Source organism: Ranitomeya imitator, chromosome 3 (genome assembly GCF_032444005.1).
Source record: "Ranitomeya imitator isolate aRanImi1 chromosome 3, aRanImi1.pri, whole genome shotgun sequence".
NCBI classification, from domain to species: domain Eukaryota; kingdom Metazoa; phylum Chordata; class Amphibia; order Anura; family Dendrobatidae; genus Ranitomeya; species Ranitomeya imitator.
The window spans coordinates 36500433-36527027 of record NC_091284.1 but is presented as its reverse complement, the minus strand read 5'-3'; the positions used below and the strand labels follow the sequence as shown (position 1 = coordinate 36527027).

General features: G+C 43.2%; 1 protein-coding gene across 1 annotated transcript in view; it reads left to right on the top strand.

Annotated features, from left to right (window-relative positions):
• SIM2 (SIM bHLH transcription factor 2) overlaps positions 1–26595 on the top strand; it is a 132098-nt gene that overhangs the window by 51114 nt on the left and 54389 nt on the right. Inside the window, exon 3 of the mRNA XM_069760763.1 lies at positions 18228–18317. Within this exon, the coding sequence (XP_069616864.1) occupies positions 18228–18317 (90 nt within the window). The remainder of the gene's footprint in view (positions 1–18227; positions 18318–26595) is intronic.

Below are 26595 nucleotides of genomic sequence, written 5' to 3'. Positions count from 1 at the left end.
CAATGAGGATGCCGTGAGGAGGTCTGGGGGTTGATTGCTGCAAATCAGTTCAGTTATGGGGGATCTGTGGAGTGGATGACACACTGATATGCGGGATCTGTAGATGACAGATAGCTGTGGAGGATCTGTGGATGACACACTTATGGGGGATCTGTGGATGAAGCACTGTTATGGGGGATCTGTGGATGATGCACTGTCATGGGGGATCTGTGGATGATGCACTGTCATGGGGGATCTGTGGATCATGCACTGTCATGGAGGATCTGTGGATGATGCACTGTTATGGGGGATCTGTGGATGATGCACTGTTATGGAGATCTGTGGATAAGGCACTGTTATGGGGGATCTGTGGATGATGCACTGTTATGGGGGATTTGAGGATGACTCACTGTTATGGGGATCTGTGGATGATGCACTGTCATGGGGGATCTGTGGATGATGCACTGTTATGGGGGATCTGTGGATGATGCACTCTTATGGGGGATCTGTGGATGATGCACTGTATTGGGGGATCTGTGGATGACGCACTGTTATGGAGATCTGTGGATAACGCACTGTTATGGGGATCTGTGGATGACGCACTGTTATGGCGGATCTGTGGATGACGCACTGTTATGGGGATCTGTGGATGATGCACTGTTATGGGGGATCTGTGGATGATGCACTGTTATGGGGGATCTGTAGATGATGCACTGTATTGGGGGATCTGTGGATGACGCACTGTTATGGAGATCTGTGGATAACGCACTGTTATGGGGATCTGTGGATGACGCACTGTTATGGGGATCTGTGGATGATGCACTGTTATGGAGATCTGTGGATGACGCACTGTTATGGGGGATTTGAGGATGACTCACTGTTATGGGGATCTGTGGATGACGCACTGTTATGGAGATCCGTGGATAACGCACTGTTATGGGGATTTCTGGATGATGCATTGTTATGGGGGATTTGAGGATAACTCACTGTTATGAGGAATCTATGGATCACAGACTGTTATGGGGGATTTAGAGCTTATTCTCAGGAAGTTTAGGTTCAGTAAAATAAGGGCGGTAAGAATTAGTTTGTTGGTGTGCAATTCCACAGGCCGCCTTACACTGCGCTATTATCATGAGCGCCTTTTTTTCCCCTCCAGGAAATATTGATATTTATACATTATAAACAAATCAAAATCAGGTCTAAGATGAGACATTGTTATTATGAATAAAATATAAGCGCAGTATATCCTTCCATGTTATTTATAGCAATAATTCTCCTCTACAAAACCCTTCCCCTCTCTTGACTCAGGTAAGTATCACTATTATGAAAGAAACCTCCATGATCTCCCTCTGATAAAAACATATTCCTCTAAATTGATATTGTGGGTGTAAGTGGCTAATCCGAGCCCTATATATGATACTCTTCCCTCTGCAGCTACATCAGAGATCAGAAAATCATTTCCAAGATCTCCTCCTCATTTTTATAAAATGCTTCGTTTTGGTGCTAATATATTTTTATTACATTAATTCCTTCAAGCTCCAAGTGCCTCATCTCAGCTGTGCAGATTGCCTCTTCAGAGAGGAAAAGGACCTTTGCATTGTCAGGAGACATCAAGCCCACGGGTTAGTAATAGAGAGGCATCTATTAGACGCCTCTCCATTACTAATCCTATAGTTATATGGTAAATAAATACACAGCCAGAATAAAGTCCTTTATTTAAAATAAAAATACACATCCTTTTACTTTTTTGTTTAAATATAAAAAACAAAGTTATACTCACCCATTCCATTGAAGCCCTTGTCCCCTGTGAAAAAAGGATAACAATAAACAACAATAATACTTACCTAACACCCATACTATTGAAGCCCTGGTTATTCACTATGGCTATGTGTCTTTCCTTTGGTACATTTAAAAAAAAAACAAAAAAAAAAAACACATCGTTTTTGCTTTTTTGTTTAAAAATAAGAAACAAAGTTATACTCACCCATTCCATTAAAGCCCTTGTCCCCTGTGAAAAAAGCATAATAATAAACAACAATAATACTTACCTAACACCCATACTATTGAAGCCCTGGTTATTCACTATGGCTATGTGACTTTCCTTTGGTACATTTAAAAAAAAAAAAAACACATCGTTTTTGCTTTTTTGTTTAAAAATAAGAAACAAAGTTATACTCACCCATTCCATTAAAGCCCTAGTCCCCTGTGAAAAAAAGGATAATAATAATAAACAACAATAATACTTACCTAACACCCATACCATTGAAGCCCTGGTCATTCACTATGGCTATGTGTCTTTCCTTTGGTACATTTTTTTGTAAAAAAAAAAAACACATCGTTTTTACATTTTTGTTTAAAAATAAGAAACAAAGTTATACTCAGCCATTCCATTGAAGCCCTTGTCACCTGTTAAAAAAAAGGAAAATAATAAACAAAAATAATACTCACCTAACACTCATACCACTGAAGCCCTGGTCTTTCACTATGGCTATGTGTCTTTCCTTTGGCACATTTTTTTAATCAGGTATATTTTCTCCCTGTATTGTTACCTTCTTCCTCCATGGGATCAGGTCCAATTTCTAGGATCTTGATATCCTGACACACATCGCATGCTGCCTCCTTACGGTGTTTCCATAATCCTTCACTGCTTCATTCGATCCATGCATAGGGTAACGTACTGAGTAGATGGAGCCGCAATCTCTGTGCCTTATTATATGATGTGCACATTTTGTGTTATTTTGGTGACGCAGTACCATGGTTATTTTTCCTAGCTCATGAACCATACCATTGATTTGGGTGGCTATTAGCGGTATGGGAGCTGGCCATATGTTATATTTCCGTGCCAGAATATTTCAGCTACTATTGGCTTTATTCACTTTTTCCCAGATCCTCAGCATGGGTCACACATGTACTTTGATTCCATATTGAACTGACTTTATATGTTAACATCGTTAATCTTAGTGTCATTCCGTTTATTCTATTGGCACCGGTAGCTAATATCATCTACTGTACTTACATAGTGCATTACCATCTACGTATGGTTGTTTTATTATGGTGCATTCTGCGGCTATTTTGCACTTTTTGTGGTTTTTAATGGTTTCAGATTTCCATGTTCTCTCCATTTGTATTAATAAAGCATATTTTCATTGATTATCCAGGTGTGCACATCTTATATGTATCAGCCTTTTATTCCCTCTCTTGGACCCTGGTGCAGCAATCAGGTTGGTATTCAATGGCCGCTGGAGATATCCCTGCAAACCATCGCCAGTGTTGGGGTATAACGTAAACTCAACGTAGCGCCAGATTGGCTAATCAGAAGAGGAGTCCGCTAACACCAGGAAATAGGAGGTGGTGTGCATGGCTTTCATCCAGCAGTAATGGAAAACCCACCTGCCGCTGCTACAGGGTCCTGCAAATTTTTAGTGATGGTGCATTAAAGGCATATATATTTCCAGCTATAAAACTAAAGTACATTTCGCGCCATTGCTCGCAGACTTCTGCTATTTTGACCATCTGCATACCTTTCAAAACTTTTGATCTTGATATCTGATAATCCTCCAGGTTTGAAACGGCGCTTTTGCCCTCTATTCAGATACCAATCGTGTGTATCCCCAATAAAATCATGACCTGAACCTCCGGATTGTGTCCAGTTTAACATAATTATCAACTATTCTGTGTCATCTTCCCATCTCATGTCTCTAAATATTTTAGCGCAAAAAGATTTCAGTTGCACCTATTGTATAAAACTTGGTTGATTGCAGTGGTAAGCTAGCTGAAAGCTCCTACAAAAGTGGCCATCTACGGTCTCCCTCACGTTGGAGATCTCATACATAATGTATGCCCCCTTTCTTGTGGCTCTGAGGATAACAGATGATTGTTCCATAGAAGTAAATATTTAGACATTTGAACTGGAAGTTTATACTTGCGTCTTATCTGCTTCCACGAAGCAATTGTATCTTTTATAGGCAATGATTGTCTTAATTTGGATGGTATTATCGAATGCTGTGTGTGTAGTAAGGCCATAATGTCCCACGGGACGGCCAGACTAGATTCCAAATCCAATAGTTTAAAAATTGGTAGATTTTGCCAACCAGTGTTAGGCGTTGGGATTTTCCTACTGCGTGGGATGGATCCTGTGCTGTATCAGGTGCAGTGGTCTCCCATCTGGTCTCAGATGCTGGGACTGCTGCTCAGCATGGATGTCAGTCCCAGCATCTTGCTCAGGCTCGTGCCACACGTTCGGTTACTGCTGGTTCTCCAGTCAAGTCTATGATAACCAGTGTATTGCACGCACCGCATTGTGTACTGGAGTCTAAGTCCAGAAATCACTTTACTCAGCATATCCGTGATGTGGCGCCTTCTCATTGGTGCTCGGATGTCACCTGCTTTGGCGATGAGACAGCTCCGGATTGGCCCACTGGTGATGTTAGTGTTTGGGGTGATACTTTGGGTATAAAAGGCTCCCAGTGACGTCTGCGGGCGCGCTAGTATCGGCTGTGTGAGAGGAGACTCTACCACTCTGTCTACAATTGTTGTATGTCTCTCTAGCTTTGGGATTGTACACTTAGGCAGGCAGGTAGCGTCAGGGGGCAGTTAGCCGTTGGCTTAGCATAAGGTTCCTACATATGTGCAGTTAGCACAGTAGAATTTCAGAGCAAGCACAACCCTAGTCAATGTATTAAGCTCAGATCATCTGTTCCGTTTCTGTGTGCGAGTGACACAGCTCAGTTGCAGAGCATCTTTTTCGTTTCTGTGTGCGAGTGACACAGCTCAGTTGCAGAGCATCTTTTTCATTTCTGTGTGCGAGTGACACAGCTCAGTTGCAGAGCATCTTTTTCGTTTCTGTGTGCGAGTGACACAGCTCAGTTGCAGAGCAGCTCTTTTGTTTTTGTGTGTGTTCAAATAATCGTGTGTTCCGTCATTGTACTCTAGCAGCAGTATTCCATCTCTGCACGGTGGACCCTGGGTTGCAATTGCGCTTTATTATTTATTTTATTTAGCGCAATCTGCCAACCCTAACAACCAGTCAGCCACTTATCTAACCAATGTCGACAGATTGTGGCTACGGCAGCACTGGAAATTTATGACTCTTTTCTCTTTTGTTAGCACAAGTTTCACCAACAAGTCCCGTAGAGTTTCCTTCTGTATAAATAAGTGCTAAATACAAGATGTCTTTATACTTTAAAATAGAGGGAATTGTTTACATTAGATATAACTTAGATAAACTGATCAACTTATCAACTAGCAGCAGCCTAATAATGATAATGGCAGAAAAGTCAATGGTTTAAAGAGAGCTTGTCACTAGGTAAAAAGTGTTTCATTTCTGTTCTTATTTTATTCCCATTGTTCCACTGAGTATTCCGATTTTTGCTTTTTTTAAATCTGCCATACGGTTCCAGAGATATGGGACTTTTAATGCAGTGCTAATTTTATGGGTGGGGCCCACAGGATTCTCTGGGGGCGTGTATTTAGACTACTTGGCATTATTGCCATGTAAGCCACACCCTCTTAGTAAAAACTATGAGAAATAGTAGTAAATAAAAAGGCCAATATCTCTAGAATTGTATGGCGGATTTAAAAAATTCTAAAAATGGAAAACTCATGGGAGAAATGGCAATAAAATAAGAGCCAAAAACTGCCCAGTGTTGACCTAGTGGCAGATCCCCTTTAAGCTCCAATTGTATCTTGAAAAATATAGGACAGTAGAATATATAAATTCTGATGTTTTTCCGACACTAATGCCTGAATATTTCATATGTCATTTAGCAATTTTGTAATGTTATACCTTCTAATTTGTCCTGGTGAGAGTGTATGTGCTGCTTAAGGGAAAGGAGCTGACGTTTGGCTGCATTAATATTCATGCTGGAGTAGCTGCCATACTCCTAAATTAAGCTAAAAGTATGAGTCAACTCTTTGCAATATCTGTATATATGCCATCGTGGCTGGTTCTCTTCGTAGTTATTGTACAGTGTGTAAACATGGGGACATTTCCTCCTTAAAGGAAAGCGATCATAAAAAAATGTTTTTTTTGTTTTTGTGTTACATATATTTTTTTATCATTTTTGGCAATTTTTTTTTATTTCATATCATGATCTATATTAAAATAAAAATTGTATTATTTAAAGCTTCACACTAGCCACTGTGGCTATTTCAGACTCATAATTCTTGTCCTTTAAAGAAAAGTTTTCAGCAGTCTTGTTATTATCAGAGGCAGAATTAGAATGACCCATAACACCTCTATAAATATTTGATGATGCAATTTAAAATAGGCGATGTCACAGCTCTCCTGCTCCCCCTCCCTTCACAATCACCTTTGCACACACTCATTAGATGCTTCAGTACAAAGAATAGGGTCGTCGTCGTCTGTTCATCGCAGTTAATGTACATGTTATTTCCCGAAACTACAGGAAGTATGAATCTAAAAAAAAAGTCTTTGTGGCTGGTGTGAAAAGTGCAAGATTTGTAATTTTTTATTTTTAATAAATTTTGATATGGAAAACAATACATTGCCAAAAATGTTAAAAAATATATATAGTATATACAGAGGGTGAAATAAGTACTGAACTCGTCACCAATTCCCTAAGCACCTAAATGTGCTATTGACAAGAAATTCTCACCAGATGTCAGTAACGACCCATCCAATGCACACAGGCAAAGAAATCAAAGCATAGATGTTCATAAATTAAGTTATGTGTAATAATGAGAAATGACACAGGAAAAAAGTATTGAACACGCTTACTGAAATTTATTTAATGCTTCATACAAAAGTCTCTTGTGATAACTTCTCCTGTATGGAGAAACTAGTCGCAGGCATTGCTCAGGTGTGATTTTGGCCCATTCTTCCTCACAAACACTCTTCAAATCCTGAAGGCTCTGTGTGCATCTTCTTTGAGCGCTGAGAGTTAGTTCCTTCCGTACATTTTCTCTTAGATTCAGGTCTGGTGATTGTCTCGGCCATTCTAGCAGCTTTATTTTCTTTCTCTAAAACCAATTGAGAGTTTCCTTGGCTGTGGGTTTGCGACCATTGTCTTACTGAAATGTCCACCATCGTTTCATCTTCATCATCCTGGTAGATCGCAGCAGATTTTTATCACAAATGTCTAGGTACATTTGTCCATTCATACTTCCTTCAATTTTATGAAGTTTGTCAGTGCCATATGCTGAAAAACAGCCCAACACTATGATGTTCCCATTTCCAAACTTCACTGATGGTAAGGTGTTTTTTGGGAATGATAAGCAGTGCCTTTTGAAGTGCACCATCCCTGAGGAAGGAATCCGTTAGAATTCCAAAACGTGTTGGATTTGGGGTCCTCTTCACACGTACTTTACTGCGGGCGTCATAAGGCCATGTTCACACGTTGCGTCTGTCCCTGCGGGTTCTCCCGCAGCGGATTTGATAAATCTGCAGGGCAAAACCGCTGCGGTTCTCCCTGCAGATTTATCGCGGTTTGTTCCGCGTTTTCCGCTGCGGGTTTCCGCCTATACTATTGATGCTGCATATGCAGCAATATGCAGCATCAATAGTAATGTTAAAAATAATAAAAATTGGTTATACTCACCCTCTGACGTCCCGATCTCCTCGACGCTGCACCCGGCGGTCCGGTTCCAAAGATGCTGTGCGAGAAGGACCCTTCGTGACGTCACGGTCATGTGACCGCGACGTCACCGCAGGTCCTGGTCGCACAGCAACTCTGACCGGACGGCCGTGTGCAGCGCTGAGACTTCAGAGGGTGAGTATAACATGATTTTTTATTTTCATTCTTTTTTTTTACCCCAAATATGGTTCCCGGGGCCTGGAGGAGAGTCTCCTCTCCTCCACCCCGGGTAGGAACCGCACATTAGCCGCTTACTTCCCGCAACGTGGGCACAGCCCCATGCGGGAAGTAAGTGGTTCAATGTATTCCTATGGGTGCAGAATCGCAGCGATTCTGCACAAAGAAGTGACATGCTGCAGGTTTTAAACCGCTGCGTTTCTGCACGGTTTTTCCCGCAGCATGTGCACAGCGGTTTGCGGTTTCCATAGTGTTTACATGTAAATGGAAACGCTATGGAAACTGCTGCGGACCCGCAGCATCAAAATCGCGGCGGTTCCGCGGTAAAAACCGCAACGTGTGAACCCAGCCTAAGACCGAAGATGTCACGCAGGTCCTGGAAGTACTTCAACATGCGCACAGGTACCACAGGATTTGATCTACTCAGCATCTGTCACTGGCCGGGGCAGCAGTTCTAATATCCACGATTCTTTAAACTGGCTACAGCATTATCGGCCAGCTGCTCTGCCATCTACTCACCTGTGAACCTACTCCAGGAACCAACTACAACTGAGACACCAGAGTACCCACTTGCAAGCACGGACCTGTCCATATCATTACAGGTAAAACACCCCTTTAATGCTATTACTGTGGACCTAAAGTGCTCTTATTATTTATCCTGCTTGGTATTGGCTTAACCCCTTGGGATTTTCCGTTTTTCTGTGTTCGTTTTTCGCTCCCCTCCTTCCCAGAGCCATAACTTTTTTATTTTTCCATCAATATTGCCATGTGAGGGCTTATTTTTTGCGGGACGAGTTGTACTTTTGAACGACATCATTGGTTTTACCATGTCGTGTACTAGAAAACAGGAAAAAAATTCCAAGTGCGGTGAAATTGCAAAAAAAAGTGCATCCCACACTTGTTTTTTGTTTGGCTTTTTTGCTAGGTTCAATAAATGCTAAAACTGACCTAATATTATGATTCTCCAGGTCATTACGAGTTCATAGACACCTAACACGGCTAGGTTCTCTTTTATCTAAGTGGTGAAAAAAATCCAAACTTTGCTAAAAAAAAAAAATTGCTCCATTTTCCGATACTCGTAGCGTCTCCATTTTTCGTGATCTGGGGTCGGGTGAGGGCTTATTTTTTGTGTTCCAAGCTGACATTTTTATTGATACCACTTTTGTGCAGATACCTTCTTTTGATCGACCGTTATTGCATTTTAATACAATGTCGTGGCAACCAAATAAACGTAATTCTGGCGTTTCTAATTTTTTTCTCGCTATGCTGTTTAGCGATCAGGTTAATGCATTTTTTATTGATAGATCAGGCGATTCTGAACGTAGCGATACCAAATATGTGTAGGTTTTTTTTTTATTACTGTTTCATTTTGAATGGGGCGAAAGGGGGTGATTTAAACTTTTATATTTTTTTATTTTTTTTCACATTTTTTGTACTTTTTTATTAACTTTTGCCATGCTTTTATAGCCTCCATGGGAGGCTAGAAGCTGGCACCATTTGATCGGCTCTGCCACATAGCAGCGATCATCAGATCGCTTCTATGTGGCTGAAATGCAGGCGTGCTATGAGCGCCGACCACAGGGTGGCGCTCACAGCAAACCGGCATCAGTAACCATAGAGGTCTCAAGGACCTCTATGGTTACTATGCAGAAGCATCGCTGACCCCCAATCATGTGACGGGGGTCGGCGATGCGCTCATTTCCAGCCCGATGGCCGGAAGCGCCGGTTAAATGCCGCTGTCCGCGTTTGACAGCGGCATTTAACTAGTTAATAGCAGCGGGTGAATTGTGATTTCACCCACCGCCATTGCGGGCACATGTCAGCTGTTCAAAACAGCTGACATGTCCCGGCTTTGAGGTGGGCTCACCGCCGGAGCCCTGCATCAAAGCGGGGGATCTGACCTCGGACGTACTATTCCGTCCGAGGTCAGAAAGGGGTTAATAACCACTGATCACCAACCCTCCCTCCCCTCATATTCTGAATAGAATTCTTTAGACCTACCATCTTCTGCACATTCAACCACAGCGCGAGTAAACATATCTTTTATTTTGGATCCTACAGTAGTTTAGAAATTTTTCTCTAACCAAAGTCATCAGTATATTTAACAACAATAAGGTTGCGAAGGTCTTGAGACAGCTCACTGGTTTTACCCATCATGAGATGTTTCTTGTGTGGCACCTCATTTAATGAGACACCTCTTTATAGGCATTCACTTGAAACAGCTGATATTATTTTTCACTAAGTGGCAGGATTGCTTTCTAATTACTGACAGATTTCAGCTGGTATAGTGGCTTTCCATGCTTTTTTGCATCTGTCGTTCTTCACGTGTTCAATACTTTTTCCCTGTGTAATTTCTCATTATATTACACATAATTTATGGACATTAATGGTTTGATTTCCTGCAGATTTAACCATCAAAGCTTTTTTCCAGATCTGCAGCACATGAATTCTTTCAGTTCCGTATATGAGCGTCTAAGGCTACTTTCACACTAGCGTTTTTTTTAAATCCGTCACAATGCATCGTTTTGCAGAAAAAACGCATCCTGCAAAAGTGCTTGCAGGATGCGTTTTTTCCCCATAGACTTCTATTGACGACGCATTTGCGACGGATTGGCACACTTCGCATCCGTCTTGCGACGGATGCGTCGTGCTTTGGCGGACCGTCGGGAGAAAAAAACCCTACATGTAACGTTTTTTTCTCCCGACGGACCGCTTTTTCCGACCGCGCATGCGCGGCCGGAACCCCGCCCCCACCTCCCCGCACCTTACAATGGGGCAGCGGATGCGCCGGAAAAATGCATCCGCTGCACCCATTGTGCAATGCAGCAAACGCTAGCGTCGGAATCTCTCCCCGACGCATTGCGACGGGGAGATTCCGACGCTAGTGTGAAAGAAGCCTTAGTAATAATATTTGTTTTGTGTGAACGGCTCCAGGTCTGTGTTCACACTTCTTCTAGCCCCGCACTAGTGTTATCAGTCTGCACACAGCAGTGACTGTATTCTACACCGCGTGTAGTATATTCCCCCCGGGCTGAGTATTTAGAGGGATTTTGGTAGAATTTCTGTATATGTGTGTTTGTGCTCTGTGCAAAATCATTTAATTTGCTGCAATTTTTCATTTGAGGCTTTAAGCCCCGTAGGTTTATATAGAATGTTACTGTTATCTGAAGAAAATGCAGAACAGGCGGCAATAATCTCTCCAAAACTCTGCACAATCTCACCCAGAGCAATATGTTTTTCATAAAGACGCACTGTATACTGGATTTTGAAGCTTTTTTTTTTCATCAGAATTGCTCTTACTGCTTAATGCTTGTAAAGGGAAAATATCAAATCTATGAATGTTAGTGGACCCTAAAAAATGTAGGTGCTAAGACCTAACCCAGGTTTTCCAGACATCAGACGAGCATATGAACAATCATCTGTTTTTGCATCCATCATTAGGCTGTGTTCACACATTGCGTTTTTTTCGCGGTTTTTCCCAATAAAAACGCTATAAAACCGCAAAAAAACCGCATACAATAAGCATCCCATCATTTAGAATGAATTCCGCATGTTTTGTGCACATGATGCATTTTTTTCCGCAAAAAAAACGCATACCGCACAAAATCCGGACATGCTCTATCTTTTTGCGTTTTTTTTGCGGATTTCCCACTCCAAAATGCATTGGGAAGTGTCCGGAAAAAACCGCGGCAAAAACGCTTCAAAACCGCGGCAAAATCGCGGCAAAAACGCATGCGGTTTTCTTGCGGATTTCATGCAGAAAATGTCCGGAATTCTCAGGAATTTTCTGCATGAATTCCTGAACGTGTGCACATAGCCTTAAAAGAAAATATGTTAAAAGGCCCCTTTCTAATGATATTATTATCAACCATTTTTTATGCCCTCATTGAGCTGCGTGGGCAAACCTCATTCAAAAAATGTAGGAGTGAGAAAAAAAGCACTCATCTGAACAATGCCTTTTACTAATATTGGTCTGTGTACTGTCCATATGGCTTCTATTTTGCATGCAGACCGTACATGATCCTAAAATATACTTGTAAAATATAAATATTCTTAAAATCTAATCTTTTTTTGTCACCGATTCTTAATGGGATTTTGGTCTGGACTGTGATTGGGCTGTTTGCACACAGGAATATACTTTTATCTAACCCATCCATTGTAACACTCACAGAATGTTTAGAGTTGTTGTCTTGCTGGGAGGTGAACCTATGCTTCAGTCTCATGTCTTTTACTATGTCTGACAGGTTTTCCTTCAGGATTGGCCTGTATTTAGCTCCATCCATCTTCCCATCAACTCTGACTAGCTTCCCTGCACCTGCTGAAGAAAAGTTTCCCAACAGCATGATGCTGCCACCACCATGTGTGACGGTGGGGATGGTGTTTTCAGGGTGATGTGCAGTGTTAATTTTCCACCACGCACAGCGTTTTGCATGTAGCCCAAAAAGTTCTACTTTGGTCTCATCTGACCAGAGCTCCTTTTTCCACATGCTCGCTGTAATCCCTATCAGTGGCTTACTGCCAATGGCGACAGATCACTTGGCTGCTATGGGCCCCCCGAGGAAGCCGAGGGCGAAACGTGCATTGGGGCATGTTTTATCACTGATGGAGACGGAGAAGGGTAAGATCTTAGCATGAGGAGTACAAGTTTTGCTGATATATGGGACTATGGGTCACTAGATTTTGGGATATTGCCCTGACATGTGTCCGCAGCATTAGGAGATGTTTTGTAATGCCCTGATTGGTATTAAGCACTGGCACTTTAGGCTCTAATGAGTAAATACAGGGACTTACTACTACTTTTGTCAGAACTCATGTCCTCCTCCCCTCCATTAATGTGATAGTGGGTATTGTGGTGCACCTTGTCCTTATACTCAAATATCTCTGTATATGATATTTCTATTGTTATACTATACTTTGTTCTTTTTAGTATCTGAAATAAATTGATAATTTTATGTATAAATTTGAGGTGTTATACTTCATTTTTCTTGTGGTTGGCTGTATATTAGACTTTGCGGGTCCTATTATTCTGAATGGAGCAACGGGCCCTTTAAACTGTATGGAGCACTATGTGGGGCCCATTATTCCGTATGGAGCACTATGTTGTGCCCATAATATTCTATGTAGGACAATGTGGTGCCCATTATACTGTATGGAGGCCTATGTGGTGCTCATAATACTATATGGAGGACTATGTGGTACCTATAATGCTGTATACAGAACTATGTGGTGCCCATAATACTGTATCGAGGACTATATAGGAGGAATATGACTTTGTACGGTCTGCAAAGTTGTGACATATGCTCTTTTTTGACACCGCAGTTGAAAACAATGATGGGAGAGGGAGCGTGAACAAAAGCTCCATCTGTGAGGGCTGGCGGAATGCACCAAATGATATAAAGGAAGATATAAGGTGCGTTCGCAGCCCAGGGTCCACCGTTCAGAGATATTACCTGCTGCTCGGTAATGGCGGACAGTATATGGCATGATAATGAGAACGTACACGGGTTAACATCATGCGGTATGTATGGAGATGGACCCTCTTGTGTCACAGAGTCGCAATACCGCTGAATGAATGCTAGTGTTCGGTCACAGGACTCTGCCCCAAGGACACAGGGTTAGAGTCCATCTAGACCCACTAGTGCTCAGCGCTGCACCTGTGGTGCCAGGGAAAAACTAATAATAATAAATTTAGCGCACTGAGTGCGTGCAACGCTGCACTGGCGGACGCCACTAACCGCCCTAACTAGGGACTGGAAAGCGCACTAGTTGCGCACAGAGCTGCACTGGCGAACGCTGCTTATGACACTGTAGAAAATGTGCTCAGTGCTGGATGGCACTAACTGGCACTAGTCAGCTCCAGTCACCCACTCAGTCAACAACGCTAGGGAAGGGGATCAATAAGGAGCTTTCACCAGAACATACATGCATCCATACACATCACGTCTTGATGTTATACTAGTGCATGGTCGAGCGGCCATGTGAACCTTTTATAGTTGCAGCCTTCTGGGACCTTGCCAGAGGTCCAATCGGAGCCGCTTGAGGACCTGGGCATGTGACCTCCGATCTCCAATGAGAGGTCGTTCCATAAGCATGCTCAGTAGGCAAAAAGCAGGACTTTGTTTTCCCAAAACTGCAAGGCAAGTTATCACCTATCCTGTATATATAGAATAATTTACTGATCATTCGGCATCCAACTGCTGGGATCCCTAGTAAGCAAGAGAAAGCGGTACTGCAGAGCTTCTTTCTGAATGGGCTGGATGTGCGTATGCTCAGCCTCCGCTCCATTCATTGTCAATGGGACTACTGGAAATTACAGATTAATGGAGAATGGAGCGGAGGTCGAACATGAGCACCTTTACCCCATGCAAAAAGGTGCTCTGCTGAGCCACATATTGTGATCACTGGTGGACCCAGCCGTTGGAATCCAAGTGATCTGCAAGTTCTCTCCCCTATTCTTTTTATAGAGGATAACTTGCCATTTTTGGAAAACCCCTGCAAGACCTTTAAAGATACCATTACTGGAGATCAGTTTTTCAGGTTAGGTTTCTGCTTCATTTAGGGGGACAAGGTTTTCCTACTTAGGAAATCTCACAACGTGTGTACAGAAGGAATGGACCCTAGGTCAAATCTTATTACTAATATTATTGTACACGAAACATGACTGTAATGACCTTCACATGTCCAAGAAATGAAAGAGGAAAAATAAGAGTACGAAGTAATTCTTACATGACCAAAAAGGAGGATCTCAAAAAATCTGCTCAGTCGTGCTGAAACAATCCTGAAGGCTGGGATAACAAATTTGGAAAGTTTGGTAAATGGGGTAAGAGACTGGAAACCTAGTAGATCTTTAGGACATTTTCCCTTTTTATTTGTTGTTCATTAGCTTTGTAGTCCAAATCTTAGTCAAACCATTTTCCCTTACATCCTACATGAGCCACTAACCAATAAAAGTTATTCTAGATGTTCAAGCTGCTTGGGTGCTCAAGAGAATGGGTTCTCCTGTGCCCCCCATTTCCTTATTGGGAGGTGAGAGGTGCTACTAACGGCAGTGGTCACCTTCTTGGGTTTTATGTCCTCTGCACCGTCCTCATCAGCAGCACCGCATTAAACAAGTAACATACCAGTTAACCATTAACAAAAAATAAAGTCCCTAGTAATATGCAGGAAGAAAATATAGGTCCGGCTGATCCAATGGGCAATAGTTTTGTTCTTGAAGACCAAGTTCTTGATGATGTCCAAGAATATTGTCTTGTCTGTAGCGGCATCCATTGAGTAGGAATTACCCCAGTGAATTTATTTAGGATTCATCTTGGGTTTTTTTCAGGGTGTCCTAAGGGCTCATCTAGGACTGACCTTGACTGTAATTGTTACCTTTTCAACCTCTATAACCATGCCATTGCTTGTCTACAACATCTAGTGACCATGTGTCCATGTTGTCCCAAAGGGTCTGTAGGGCAATTTGCTGCCTTAAAAATGCTCCGTATTAAATCAGACTCATACAGTGCTACATTAAGGGCCAATGTTCACGAACAGGCCCCATGTCTGCCTGCCAGTCCTCTGTAGCCAATGATTGGACGGAATGGTAGATGGAACATCATGTTAAGGCTAGCGGAACGCACCGAGTAAATATAGATGTTGTTATTGTTGGTGCGTTCGCAGCCCGGGGTCCACCGTGCAGGAGAACCTGCTGCTAGCAAACGGCGGCACTATATGGCGGTATGGACTAACTCAGTTAATTCAACGAGTAGCCGTGAAAGCAAAGCACTGTGCCCTGTTAGACTTCACAGAGGCACAGGCTAACTGCCCAAACAGAGAGCAGTCAGTGGTCACACATGCACACAAAACTCCTCACCGGAGGTGCCAGAATTCTAGGGGTTTATTTCAGCCAGGTCAATGAATACATACGAACACAAACTCCTTGCCGGAGGTGCCAGCATTCTAGGGGCTTATTTCAGCCGGGTCCCTGAACACACACAAACACAAACTCCTCGCCGGAGGTGCCAGCATTCTAGGGGCTTATTTCAGCCAGGTCCCTGAACACATTCTTACGTGACCACATGGAACAATACTAGCGCATGGCCGTGCGGCCATGCGAGCCTTAAATAGTTGCAGCACGTACAGGACCTTCCTACAAGGACTAATGAGAGGCTACCACAAAGCTAGAGCACCTACAGGACCTTCCTGAAAGAACCAATGGACTTAGCTGCAGTATCTGACCATGTGACCCTTGATCTCCACTGAGAGATCTTACTCTGGGCATGCTCAGAACGAGAAAAGCAGGACTTAGTCATAGAAGCGTCTGCTCGCCGCTGCCCAGCACTGGCTTCAATGGCAGAAACAGGAAAAGCAGCAGTAACTCTTTGTACAGAGTGGAACTGAGCAAGACGCTGGGACTGATGTCTCTGCTGAGCAGGCTCCACTGCGGCAGGAGAAGAATGGGAGATCGCAGCGGAGATGGCCCGAGATTCCCCCTGTGCAGAGGTGGGAACTCGACCCCTAACACATCATCAGGGAAAATAATTATTAGGTCAGTATAGGAACTTACTGTATATGTTTTACGATACTGCCTCCATTCTGCATAAATTTGTCCCCATCCAGGAAAGGCCGTACTGGGCCCCTGGCCCTCAAGGGAGGCCAGCATGACGGGGTCACGGGGAATGGCAGAGCCTCAGGGTGGGCAATGGCAAGTCGGGGTTAAACAGTTTGCTTGGGCTGTGTACTTTTTAATTTGGACAGAGGGGGGCGTGGTTTGGATGAGGCAGGGAGGAGCAAGCAGGGGGAGCTTACTGAGGGGGTGATTTGGATAAGAAACCAACAATTTCACCTCAGCAACTGCCACACTCACCTGCTGGTCCGGCGGTGGCTGAAATCCCCACCCACCCTCCCTTTTCCTTGTTTCGATTTTGTTTAATCGCGTTTATTTGAAGGTTATGTTTTCGTTTAAGGGAAAGGAGAAATTTTTGTCATAGCAGTTAGGCGGAGGAGGGAGGTCCTTGAAGTTGGTGGAAAGAGGGGAATGGCGGATTCTAGGGGGGGGGGGGGGGGACCTCTAGTGGTCCTGGACTTCCCCAGAGTGGATTGCGAGTGGATGTGGTAGATCAGCCCGTGGAGGGGCTGATTAAAGGAGTTGGTAATCGGTTGGTTTGGCCGGGTTGGTCATTATCTGCCTCCGAGCTGGTACTTAGCGGCTGGAAGCAAGACTAAGCCTGGAGGCCAAGGTACACAATTTGCATTTCTGCAAGGTTATTTTTGAGGCTTCGAGGACCACCACTCCACACTGGGGGGATATTGTTTACATGTTGTATTTATGTTTAATAAAAGGCTGCTGTGGCCATTTAATCCAAATCTGGTGTAATGTCGTTATTCAGGAGGGGATCTTACGATAAGGCAGTTTACGAGAGATCTGATGCAGTAAGTAATTAAGGTTAGGCATTTAAGTCAGTAAAGGCGGTCATGAGTCACGTGTACCCCTTACGTCATGGAAAACCCCCTTTAAGGTGGAATTTGCCTCTAAAGAACATCAGACACCACTTTTTTTCCTATAACATAGTGGATTAGCTACAAAATTAGAATATAATCAGTAAAGTGATTCTCTTCTCTTCGTAAATCTCCTGAAATCACAAACAACAAGCATTGGCATTCTGAAATAACCCCTGTAAAGGGTACAGATCATTCCACCTCCATTATTGACGGCAACGACACATCTTTATATTTTTTTCATAAGGGACGACATAGGCTGTGATGTGTCATATTCAAAGCATTTGGATACCTTTGATTAATTTTTTTCTTAAATGCATATATTTCTAGCACAAAACAGCTTAAATAACTATTGGAATTGAGTTTTAATAAATATTATTATAGAAACTTGATTCCAGCTCACCCAGTAGCTCTATGCTCATCCATCTGGGGCTCAGACTCCGGCCTTGCCCTGGCCTCCCATCAAGGAAAATAGAAAAAATTGGAGTCCGGCTCAACAGGACTTGATTTTCCTTTTCTTTTATTTTTCAAAAGAAAATATGGTGCATACAAAAGAAAAATTTATATGGTCGACATGACCCAGTCGACGCGTTTCTACTGCACTAGGCAGTCTTACTCATGACTCAAGTCATGACTCAAGTCTTACTCATGAGTAAGGCTGCCTAATGCAGTCGAAACGCGTCGACTGGGTCATGTCGACAATGTAAATTTTTCATTTGTATGCGCTATATTTTCTTTTGAAAAAGGAAAGTCCAGTCCTGTTGAGCCGGACTCCAATTTTTTCTATTTTCTTTTAATAAATATTATGCCAAGTTTAGCTTTTACAGACTTGTTTCTTGCATATTGCTGTCGTAATGGCGATTCCTTTACCCCCAGGATTGTAGACCCTCCAGTTCTATCCTTGCCTCTAATGACCCAGTTCTATCCTTGCCTCTAATGACCCAGTTCTATCCTTGCCTCTAATGACATCAATCCATTAACTCTTTTTGTGTTTTTCAGACGTTGGACGGATTTGTTTTTGTTGTTGCATCGGATGGGAAAATAATGTACATTTCTGAAACTGCTTCTGTGCATCTGGGACTGTCTCAGGTAAATATATCTGATTTATACAATGCTCATGAATGATTTTTATTGAATTTACTATAATTGTTTTTAAACCAGAGCTTAAGATCACTCAGGGTTGGATAATGGGGCATGGGTAGTACCAGTAGCAGGTAGGTGGCCAGAATCTGACTGCTTTCTCGGTAAGTTTTGTCTGGAATTTTCACCCTAATTTCTGGTACAAAGAAGTTTTTATCTTTGTCTTTTTTTAGCTTATAGTTGAGTTTACATATTTTTTATGAATAGTTTATATTTTAGTATATTTTTATATATAATTGAATGAGGAGTATTTTATGGATGAGTGTTAATTTATCAGCTGAGGCTAGAGAAGGTTGTGGCTGATTTTAAGATGACTATTTTTTTTAATTTATTTCTTGAATCTTCATTTTATTATGTCGGGATAGAAAACTTGTATAATGATGAAAATCACAGGAAGGATAGACATGTTAGTGATCCGGATATGATGAAAAAGGCGGAAACAAAATGTTGAAAACATCTCAATTTATTCAGTCTTGAGTATGAAAATCCCGGTACCTCCAGAAGCGGTTACTATCAATGAGGTTGTTAATGTTCATCTGAGAAAGGTTCTGCCGCTGAATGCACTCGGGAAAAACCTTGAAGATCCTTTGCTGGCAGCTCCCGTGTAATCACCGACCAGTGACGTTCCAGATGTTGAGCGGCGAGAGACTAGTCCAGAGACGCTGCAGGCCATGCTAGTACATTTAGGCCATGCAGGATGCTCACAGTTTCACAAGCAATATGTGGCCTGACGTTGTCATGGTGTAATTTCAATGTATACACCATATTTAGTTATAGGCTTATTGTCATGATGGTATTCTGTAGGGTTGGCCGACTAGAGTATCAGAAGAACCTCTGTGAGGCTTGGCCAAGAAAAACCCAATTTGTAAGTGACTTTGCAGCAATCAATCCTCTACATTTTCAAACCTGTGTCTGGGACTCTTCTGAATACCCAAGAGGCACAACGTCATCATTATGCTGCTTGCATCGCAGCAAAGTTGCCAAACAGTGAGGCAGGGGGCCAGTAGCGTTTCCTGCAATACTGCTGCCATATTTAAAGGGGTTTTCCACTACTAAGACAACCTCTTCTTGATCAAAATGTTTGGCACTTATAAAATAATTAAACCTATATTCAACTCTCATTCTCACGGTGTCGGCACTCGCAGTCCCAGGGCTCCGATGCTGCTGTTGTGACTCGTGACACCGGCACTCAACAAGCATCGGCGTCACTGTCCTCACGTTCGGACTAATCGAACATGAAGAGGAAGTCCGGGCCGCAGTTGATCTCAGACTTCCTCTTCCTGCTCAATTCGACAGGAGGCGGGGACAGTGACGTCAATGCTGATTGGGCGCCAGCGTCACGTGTTACAACAACAGCACATTTCCCCCAGCAGATGGAGTGCCGACACCGCGGGAACGACGCCAGCACGGGAGCTTAGTATAAGTTTTATTATTTCATCAAGGCAAATCGTGGGGTATGAGAAGAAGTTGTCCAAGCAGTGGACAACTTCTTTAATTATATCTACTATTAAGGACAAGGAGACAGTTGACACCAGTGGAAGAAAACCAGACAAAGAACTGCGGAAAGATTTAACAGTACCTGAGAGAGTTGCCAACTGTCTCAGAATTCCTGGGACTCTTGGACAGAACGGGAATGAGATTTACATAAACCCCAGGTGGGGTGGGAGTGTTGCCAATAGGGGCTTGGGTTGCCAAGAGGACTAGGGTGTTCCTGGGAGGGGTGAGTTAAAGGACAAGACCTAAAACTATGGCCATCTCCTCCTGGAGTCTGTGAGCTCTCGCTGTCCTTATTTTAGGAGAGGAAACTATGAAAATAAGAAAGATTATTTTTTTGATAATGCCGTACAGCCTGTGTATACAATGATAACTGCTAAGCAGTGGTGTACGGCTAATAGTAGCAGATCATTGTCAACTTCTAGTCTCAGTTTCATCGGTATTTGCATTTTCAGGATGCAGGATGCAGATACAGTTGAAAGCAATAGTGGAAAATGGAGCCATTGGCTGAGTCAGAGCGCAGCAGGCTCGATGTCATCTCTAGATCACGCCGGCTGCACTGGAGCACAGTCTACATGCGGCACAGAGCGAAGCAGCGCATTAAGGGAACGGGACTAGGTGAATAGGTTTTATTTTTTTTAATTTTAGTGAGCTGCAGGGTCATCATACTGTGAATTGGAGACTGGCTGTATCATACTGTGTGGATGAACTGTGGGAGCTATCATACTACGTGGGGGGACTGTGAGGGCATCATACTGTGTGAAAGGCTGTGGGGGTTATCATATTGTGTGAGGGGCTGTGAGAGCCATCATACTCTATGGGAGTACTGTGGCAGCATAATACTGTGTGGGAGGCTGTAGGGATCATCATATTGTGTGGTGTAGGGGTCATCATACTGTGTGGGCGCTGTGGAGACCATCATATGTGAGGGGACTGTGGTGGCATCATAATGTACAGTGGGGCAAAAAAGTATTTAGTCAGTCAGCAATAGTGCAAGTTCCACCACTTAAAAAGATGAGAGGCGTCTGTAATTTACGTCATAGGTAGACCTCAACTATGGGAGACAAACTGAGACAAAAAAATCCAGAAAATCACATTGTCTGTTTTTTTAACATTTTATTTGCATATTATGGTGGAAAATAAGTATTTGGTCAGAAACAAAATTTCATCTCAATACTTTGTAATATATCCTTTGTTGGCAATGACAGAGGTCAAACGTTTTCTGTAAGTCTTCACAAGGTTGCCACACACTGTTGTTGGTATGTTGGCCCATTCCTCCATGCAGATCTCCTCTAGAGCAGTGATGTTTTTGGCTTTTCGCTTGGCAACACGGACTTTCAACTCCCTCCAAAGGTTTTCTATAGGGTTGAGATCTGGAGACTGGCTAGGCCACTCCAGGACCTTGAAATGCTTCATACGAAGCCACTCCTTCGTTGCCCTGGCGGTGTGCTTTGGATCATTGTCATGTTGAATGACCCAGCCACGTTTCATCTTCAATGCCCTTGCTGATGGAAGGAGGTTTGCACTCAAAATCTCACGATACATGGCCCCATTCATTCTTTCATGTACCCGGATCAGTCGTCCTGGCCCTTTTGCAGAGAAACAGCCCCAAAGCATGATGTTTCCACCACCATGCTTTACAGTAGGTATGGTGTTTGATGGATGCAACTCAGTATTCTTTTTCCTCCAAACACGACAAGTTGTGTTTCTACCAAACAGTTCCGGTTTGGTTTCATCAGACCATAGGACATTCTCCCAAAACTCCTCTGAATCATCCAAATGCTCTCTAGCAAACTTCAGACGGGCCCGGACATGTACTGGCTTAAGCAGTGGGACACGTCTGGCACTGCAGGATCTGAGTCCATGGTGGCGTAGTGTGTTACTTATGGTAGGCCTTGTTACATTGGTCCCAGCTCTCTGCAGTTCATTCACTAGGTCCCCCCGCGTGGTTCTGGGATTTTTGCTCACCGTTCTTGTGATCATTCTGACCCCACGGGGTGGGATTTTGCGTGGAGCCCCAGATCGAGGGAGATTATCAGTGGTCTTGTATGTCTTCCATTTTCTAATTATTGCTCCCACTGTTGATTTCTTCACTCCAAGCTGGTTGGCTATTGCAGATTCAGTCTTCCCAGCCTGGTGCAGGGCTACAATTTTGTTTCTGGTGTCCTTTGACAGCTCTTTGGTCTTCACCATAGTGGAGTTTGGAGTCAGACTGTTTGAGGGTGTGCACAGGTGTCTTTTTATACTGATAACAAGTTTAAACAGGTGCCATTACTACAGGTAATGAGTGGAGGAAAGAGGAGACTCTTAAAGAAGAAGTTACAGGTCTGTGAGAGCCAGAAATCTTGATTGTTTGTTTCTGACCAAATACTTATTTTCCACCATAATATGCAAAAAAAATGATAACAAAACAGACAATGTGATTTTCTGGATTTTTTTTTCTCAGTTTGTCTCCCATAGTTGAGGTCTACCTATGATGTAAATTACAGACGCCTCTCAACTTTTTAAGTGGTGGAACTTGCACTATTGCTGACTGACTAAATACTTTTTTGCCCCACTGTATGTGGGCTATTGGGGCCATTAAACTTTTTGGGGGCCGTGAGGTTCTGCAGAAGGACGTAGATCTGGGGATTTATCATGATGGAATATAGGCTGAACTGGATGGACAAATGTCTTTTTTTGGCCTTACTTACTAACTAACTAACTAACTAACTAAGGGTCACAATAATGTGGTGGGGACTATGGGGGCATCATATTTTATGGGGGAGGAATGTGGGGGCACTGTATTGTGGGGCATAGCTGTGGGGCATCATACAGTGTGGGAAGAAGTTTGTGGGAACCATACAGTGGGGGCATCATTTTGTGTGTGGGCAACTTTAGTGGGGGCCATGTACTGTGTGGAGGGCATCATACTGTTTGGGAGGCGTCATACTTTTTGATGGGGCATCATACTTTGTATGAGAGGCTGTGGGAGCATTATACTGTGTGGGGGGTCTGTAAGAGGCCATCATACTGTGTGTAGGGGTGTTGGTACATCACACTGTGGATTTGGGGGAATGCACAGTTGGGGTAACATACTGTGTGGGGGCATTTTTGTGGGCATCATACTCTGTAGGACCCAGGAAAAGGGTATTGTAGTGGGCGAGAACACTAAAGGGCTTCAGTAGGGGCAAATTTGCTGTGTAAGTGCTGCAATATTTGTCCACCTCCCTCTTGTATTCTGTTGTAGGCTGAGAGTTTGTCCTCTTTAAACCTTCTTGTAATTATTCTATAGATATTCTTCTCGACTCACTAATCAATCATTTTTTGCCATACTGTTTGCTAAGTGGAGGCACAAATACATTCAGGCCGTTTCTTAGCAACAGAGAATGCAGGTCACTGCAGGACAATAGCACATCTCCGCTCTCTGGTGGTGAAGTGCTCGTGCGGCCACGGAAAGGAACATGATGACTAAAACCTCCAGCTAGAGCACTGATTTCTGTGAAATATTTTATTAATTTTGTATCATTTTTTTCTTTTGTATTTGAGGGGTTCAGAATGCCATAGCAATCATTTTTTCCTCTAATTTTTTTCTGTATTTATGGGGTGACTGTACCCAGAACCTTTTGTCATAGTCTTCACAACTAAAGGTTATTGCTTACATCCAGGGTGATAACAATCTGTCCTGGTCATGTGATGGATTCACAGCTGTACTGCTCATTACTAATAAAAATTCTGACAACTGCAATGTATTGAGCAGTGCAGCTGTGTGTCCATCATATGATCAGGACTGATTGTTATTCCCTGGAGATATATATTGACAATCATGAAAAATTAAACAAATGAACACTTAGGAAGCTGATTCTTCATGTCTGATGTTTTGTACTCCAATGTTGATAAAGAGAGCGCCGGAATAAGATGGCCCAAATTCAATAAGAGGCGTGCTCTAAAATCAGAAATGTACTCTGATCATGGACTTGTTTACATTTCCATCAGCATTTACACAAAAATATCCCAGAACAGTCACAGAAAGCCTCGCCTTCTACTAATAAGTCAATGCAACATGCCTTTACACAATGCATGTTTTCAAGTCATACTCCGGCTCAGTTTTTTGTTTCATTAATTAGTCAAGGTAGCACCCGTTCCTTCATTTGTGACCTGAACGACAGAAAAAAATGACTTACGTATGCCCAACACATCACGTGCAACCATAAAAACAAGATATGCCAACAAGCACTATATATGGTTTTACCCACATGTACCCCCAGTCGTCCAAGACAACCCACTTGCTACCCAGTAATGGAACTCGGGGGCTATGGGAGAGCAACTATCCTGCACATCAAGCCCCACTGCATGTTTTCCACAAATTAAACAAATGAACAATTAAGTGCAAAAAAAGTGCAGTCGTATAACATAATGACAAATGTCAGCATGGCGCACCAGAATAGCAAAGGCTAACCTGGGCCAACACATAGCACTAACACAAAGTAGGAAAACATGGCGCTAACATGGCACTAAAATGAACGCAAGGCACTAACACATGGCATGAACACAAGGCATGAACCCATAGCACTAACATATGGAACGAACACACGGCACTAACACAAGCTACACAAGTCTTGAACGCATAGCACTAACAAAAGACACTAACACAATGCACAAATCAAATGCACGGGACAAACACAAGGCACTAACATTATATACTAATATATGGTGCAAACCCATGGCATGAACACATGGCACTAATATAAGGCACTAACAAAAGACACTAACGCATGGCACTAACATAGAGCAAAAACACAAGGCACGAATGCACAGCACAAGCAATGCGAATACACAAGCATGAGCACAAACTCATGGCACAAACACCAGGCACTAAAACAAGGCACTAACACAAGGCACTAACACACGGAAGAAACACGCGGAACAAACACAAGGCACAAACACCAGGCACTAAAACAAGACACTAAAACAAGGCACTAACACAAAGCACTAACACACGGAACAAACACGCGGAACAAACACAAGGCCCAAACACATGGCGTAAACCTGTGGCACAAAGACACAGAACAAACATAAGATACTAACACATGGCATAAACCCGTGGCACAAGCACACAGCACAAACACAAGGCACAAACACATGGCGTAAACCTGTGGCACAAGCACACAGCACAAACACAAGGTACTAACACATGGCATAAACCCGTGGCACAAACATACAGCACAAATACATGGCGTAAACCCGTGGCACAAACACACAGAACAAACATAAGGTACTAACACATGGCGTAAACCCGTGGCACAAGCACACAGCACAAACACAAGGTACTAACACATGGCGTAAACCCATGGCACAAACACAAGGCACAAACACATGGCGTAAACCTGTGGCACAAACATACAGCACAAACACATGGCGTAAACCTGTGGCACTAACACACAGCACAAACATAAGGTACTAACACATGGCGTAAACCCGTGGCACAAGCACACAGCACAAACACAAGGTACTAACTCATGGCATAAACCCGTGGCACAAACACAAGGCACAAACACAAGGCACAAACACATGGCGTAAAACCGTGGCACAAACATACGGCACAAACACAAGGCACAAACACATGGCGTAAACCCGTGGCACAAACACACAGCACAAACACAAGGCACAAACACATGGCGTAAACCTGTGGCACAAGCACACAGCACAAACACAAGGTACTAACACATGGCATAAACCCGTGGCACAAACATACAGCACAAATACATGGCGTAAACCCGTGGCACAAACACACAGAACAAACATAAAGTACTAACACATGGCGTAAACCCGTGGCACAAGCACACAGCACAAACACAAGGTACTAACACATGGCGTAAACCCATGGCACAAACACAAGGCACAAACACATGGCGTAAACCTGTGGCACAAACATACAGCACAAACACATGGCGTAAACCTGTGGCACTAACACACAGCACAAACATAAGGTACTAACACATGGCGTAAACCCGTGGCACAAGCACACAGCACAAACACAAGGTACTAACTCATGGCGTAAACCCGTGGCACAAACACAAGGCACAAACACAAGGCACAAACACATGGCGTAAAACCGTGGCACAAACATACGGCACAAACACAAGGCACAAACACATGGCGTAAACCCGTGGCACAAACACACAGCACAAACACAAGGTACTAACACATGGCGTAAACCCGTGGCACTAAGACACAGCACAAACATAAGGTACTAACACATGGCATAAACCCGTGGCACTAACACACAGCACAAACACATGTAAGTGGCATAGCACAATGATTTCCAATCCTCTGTGCACAGACCCAAAAGTGACCAGAATGGCACCAAATATTTTGTACATTCACCAACTCTCGCAGAACATCTGAGAGGCTCCAAACAAAATAAGAAGACACCTCGCGGACCCAGTTGGCAGATCTCGCAGGTGGCATAGAAGCCTTTTGGATGGTGGCGCTCCCTCTACAATTCTAACCTGTGACACTGTGCATTTGGCGGTATTTTGGCTGTGATTATATTACACATTTGTTCAGTATTTTTTACAAGTCCGGTCTGTGTTTGGAGGGACTTGTACAAATTCTACAACCCTTCTAAGGATGGATTAGACATCGATGCTAGGAATCAGCCGTCTGGTGGTTGGCATCGTACATAAATGACTGCAGGAGGCCTCTGTGAACTGGAGGTAGACATTACAGAGAGGTTGTAAAGTGATGTGAA